General features: G+C 64.8%; 1 protein-coding gene across 1 annotated transcript in view; it reads right to left on the bottom strand.

The window, feature by feature from the left end:
• Positions 1-2,378: 2,378 nt before the first annotated feature.
• The window catches only part of ZBTB42 (zinc finger and BTB domain containing 42), a 6,442-nt gene continuing 4,689 nt past the window's right edge, over positions 2,379-4,131 (bottom strand). The window contains exon 6 of the mRNA XM_010841388.1: positions 2,379-4,129. Coding sequence (XP_010839690.1) covers positions 3,779-4,129 — 351 coding nt within the window. The 3' untranslated portion in view covers positions 2,379-3,778. The remainder of the gene's footprint in view (positions 4,130-4,131) is intronic.

Genomic DNA, 4,131 nt, shown 5'->3' with positions numbered 1-4,131 from the left:
CACACTGCCACCTCTGCAGGGCGGCCTGCGGCCTGGGGCACCTGTGCCATGCGCTCCTGGAGGGTCCTGAGTGCCCACCCCGCTGGTGGTCGTGCGGACGTCTCTTGGCCCAGAGTCCTGCCCTTGACACTGCCTCTAGTGCCACTGCGCCAAGGGGGAGGGGCAGCGCCCAGCACCAGCAGGGCAGCATCAGCTGAGGTTTGTAGGAGCGCCTGGGTTTGCCACCCACTGGCTCTGCGACTGCAGGCCAGCCAGGCCCCTCCCTTCATGTGCTTTAGGCTAGATGCTCCCCCCAGGCATGGGGGCAGCAGCTTCAATGATGGGCACGGGGGCAGAGTGTGAGCTCAGCTGGGCAGAGCCGGGCTGGCAGGAGGGGTCCCGGAAGCCCATCCTGGTCAGCATCCCCCTCCAGGTACCTTCTGACTGCCCTCTTGCCCTGCCCGGGTTGGCACAGCAACAGCCTCCTCTGGGTTCTGAGAAGGCCTGGGCTGAGTCACAGGCCCAGCTGGGAACAGGGCAGGGCCTCCCTGCAGGACAGTGGCTCCAGTCCAGGAGGAAGGCTCCTTGAGAAGCAGGCTGGGCTGGGCAGGGGAGGTGCAGGTACCACCTCCCAGAAGCAAGGACGCGTGCACTCAGGGTCCGGGCTGGGAAGGCCTCGAAGGCCCAGGACCCAGTCCTCCCGGCACCAGTTCACCCGGCCAGCCTCTGGGGTCCTCTCAGCAAGCGAGGCCCCCGGACCCACCCCCTCCAGGGTCCGTCTCAGCTCTTCCTGCTGAGTGTTACGGCCAGGGACACACATCAGGCTGTGTGCCCCAGGCCCGGCGATGGGGCTCAGGGAAGCCAGTTTCAGGCCCCTGTGTGGGGAGGGGGCTGGAATGCCCATGCAGACTGCCCATCAGCCCTGCCATCAGCTGGAGCTGGCTCAGGGGTCCTAGAAACCCCAGCGGTCAAGCCTGTCCAGCCTGACTCACCCGACCCGGTCCCACTCAGCAGTCCCGAGATCAAGCTGGGTGCCACAGGGTGGAGGTGGGAGTGGCGGGCGCGAGACCCCCGCCCAGCCTTGCTCGCCTCGTGAGGGTCGGTCCCGCCCAGGGGGAGGCAGGGGTGTACAAACAGGGTGTGGAGGGAGGGGAGAGGCACAGGGTGAGGGGGGGCAGATGGGGACCGCCTCTGGAACAGGGGCCGAGACCCAGACCCAGAGGGCTGAGGGCCTCAGGAGGCAGCCTGCACCAGGTGAGGCCACGAGCCGCCTCACCAGGTCCCAGCCTGCAGCCTGCTCCCCAGGATTCGGGGTGGGGGCGAGGTCACAATCTGGGGAAAGAGGGTCCATCACCGGTACACAGCATGCTGCAGCCCCCTGCGCCCAGGAGACACGGCAGGTGGCACCCAGGACAGGGCTCCCAGAGTGCCCACTGCACACCCGGGTCCTCCCGAAGACCAGCGGCACTTCCGACTCCCACTTGCACTGGTGTCCCCAGGAACAACCACGGCCATCTCCACCTGGGGTGGGCTTTATTACCACTGAGACGACGACGTGCACGGGGAGGAGACCGTCACAGCAGGCGGGCACATGCCAGAAGTCCTCCCGCTGAGCGCCAACGACTGTCCTCTGGGCACACGGAGGACCCCCCCCCCACCCAGGGGCAGCGGCGCCCGAGGGGCGGGAGGCTGGGCCATCTAGGAGGGCCCCACACAGCAGGCACCCCCAGTAAGGTCTCTCTACACACGCCTCCGTGACACAATCCCACACGGTTAGTGTCTTAAATACATGTGTGTGTGTGTATGTATATATATATATATTTTATCTGAACTGTGTCAGTTGTTAAACATAAAACTGACCACTTCTCTGTACATCAACTTCACAGTAACTGTTTGCAGAAGACAATGAATCCAGTGTTGATAACTCAGGACAGGCTGGCTTCCTGCCCCAGGAAAATAAATTTCTTCCCCAGTGGAAACCCCGTGGGGAAAACCAAGGCTGAGGCTTCATCTCCCCACTGCCCGCTGGGGCGGGGGCTCGGATGCTGGTCCGGCTCGGGCCCCGCCTTTGCTGGACACAGATGCCCACACAGGCAGACTCTCTGTCTCACACCGCACACACACTCACACACACACACTCACACATGGAAATCCGATCATGGAGCACGTTACCCATGCGTGCGGTCCCACCAGCCCTTCGAGAGGTGCAGGGCCGGGAGCCAGGACACTCAGAAGCAGGGTCCCCTTCCCCCGGTTCTCTCTCTGGTCCACAGGCCAGCTTGCCCACACACCAGGAGGGCTGAGGGCCTGCTGGGGGATGGCCCCCGCCTGCCCACCTGCTGCAAAAGCCAACAGACTTCTCACTCCAGATCAGGCAAACGAATAAATACGACATCAAGTGTTGTCAGGAGCCGAGCAATAATTTAAAACTTGAACTCGGACCTCAGCACCACTTCCGGTCACAGCAGAAAGAGCCCACGCTCTGGGGAAACCAGGAGTCTGGGCGGCTCTGCCGCCTTCAAGACCCCCAGAACCTGGGGCGGCCCCACCTCTGCCCACCCACTGGGACCCAGCAGCGAGACCTGCCCAGGGAGCAGGCAGACGAGGCGGAGTGCCTCCACCAAGCACAAAATCAGCAGCCTTCTGTGTTTTAGGAGCATCAGCCTCGGCAAGCGGTGTGTGGGGTCCTGTGGCCGCTGCCTGGAGGCCACATGCCTTCCCCCCACCCTGCCCCGAGCAATGCCTGCTTTCACCCAGACCCCCCCACTCCCCGTAGGGAAAGAAAACTCTGCCCACCCGGCTCTGATCCAAACTGCAGCCTTTGGTCCCCCTACAGCACTCTGGCAATGACCAGTAGCTCCAGGGAGACCACGATCAGGTGGAGAGATGACTTTCAGGGTCAGGCCTACCACTGACCAGGAATACTCCAGGCGGGGGCTGCATTCCCAGCCCCCCTCGGCACCCCCCTGGGGAGGCCAGGAGGCACACTGGTCCCTGTGCTCAGGCAGGGGACTGGCACCACCCAGCAACCACACACCAACATCTGGCAACCTCCAGAAGCTCCTGTATCTAGAGAAATGTTTCCAAACCCCACTCTCCGCCCTGCGTTGCGGTGTGGGCAGGACCAGAGCTCCGGAGGACCTGCCTCCCTCCCCAGCGCCCGCAACTCTGCAGCCCTCTGCCCCCAGCTGGTTCTGCTGCTGCCATCCGGGTTCCTGCTGGGGCCGCACCCCTGGGACACCAGCTGTGCCCTGAGGGCCCTGCTGGCGCTCACTGTGCCCAGGGGCGCCCCGCAGGGGTTCCCACTGCCACCCGTCAGGAGTGGTCTGTTCCGTCCGAGCTCCCGTTGGGACTCACACTGACAGCATCTGTGAGTGGGCATCCTTCACCAAGCGCAGTGCCAGGCTCACAGGGTGCCCCCAAGCCTGCCCGTGGGGTGGTCAGGAAAGCCTGGGAGGAGGGTCAGCTGGCCTCCTCTCGCTGGGGAGGCTGGGCCCTTTGGGCCCTTCGGACCCTTCGGACACTCCTTGGGACAGGCTGGAGAGAGGAGCTCACAGACTGGACGGAGTTCAGTGTCTGGTCAGGGCCGGTCCAGGGACAAGAGTGAGCTGGCACGGAGGACCAAGTCTGGAGGAGGGCTGTCCAAGTCTGGGGCCATTTTCCCAGGGCAGCAGGGTTCCTTCTGCTGGGCTGGCCCAGCCCTGGGGGCTTCTCCTGCTGAGCTCCGGGCGTCATGTCCCTCGGCCCCTCCGGCGGCCCTCACGCTCCCTCGACCCCTCCGTCGGCCCCTCCGCGGCCCTCACACCAGCAGGGACTTGACCAGGCCACAGTGGAACTTGCGGACGTGGCGGTAGAGGTCCCCCGACTGCGTGAAGCGGCGCTCGCACCAGCGGCAAGCGTGCGGCTTCTCGCGTGTGTGCACCACGGCGTGGCGGCTCAGGTTGTGCGAATACTGGAAGCTCTTGCCGCACTGCACACACGTGTAGGGCTTCTCGCCCGAGTGCGTGCGCTCGTGCCTCTTCAGCGTGTACGTGCAAGAGAAGGTCTTCCTGCAGAGCGGGCACGTGGGTGCCGCCCCGTCGGGTGAGAGCCGCGCGCGGCCGCCATCCCGCTCGCGGAAGTGGGCGCTGAGGTGCGGCTGCAGCACGTGGG

This window comes from Bison bison, unplaced genomic scaffold (assembly GCF_000754665.1).
Source record: "Bison bison bison isolate TAMUID 2011002044 unplaced genomic scaffold, Bison_UMD1.0 scf7180017847018, whole genome shotgun sequence".
NCBI lineage: Eukaryota > Metazoa > Chordata > Mammalia > Artiodactyla > Bovidae > Bison > Bison bison.
This window is presented reverse-complemented; position numbering and strand designations above follow the sequence as displayed.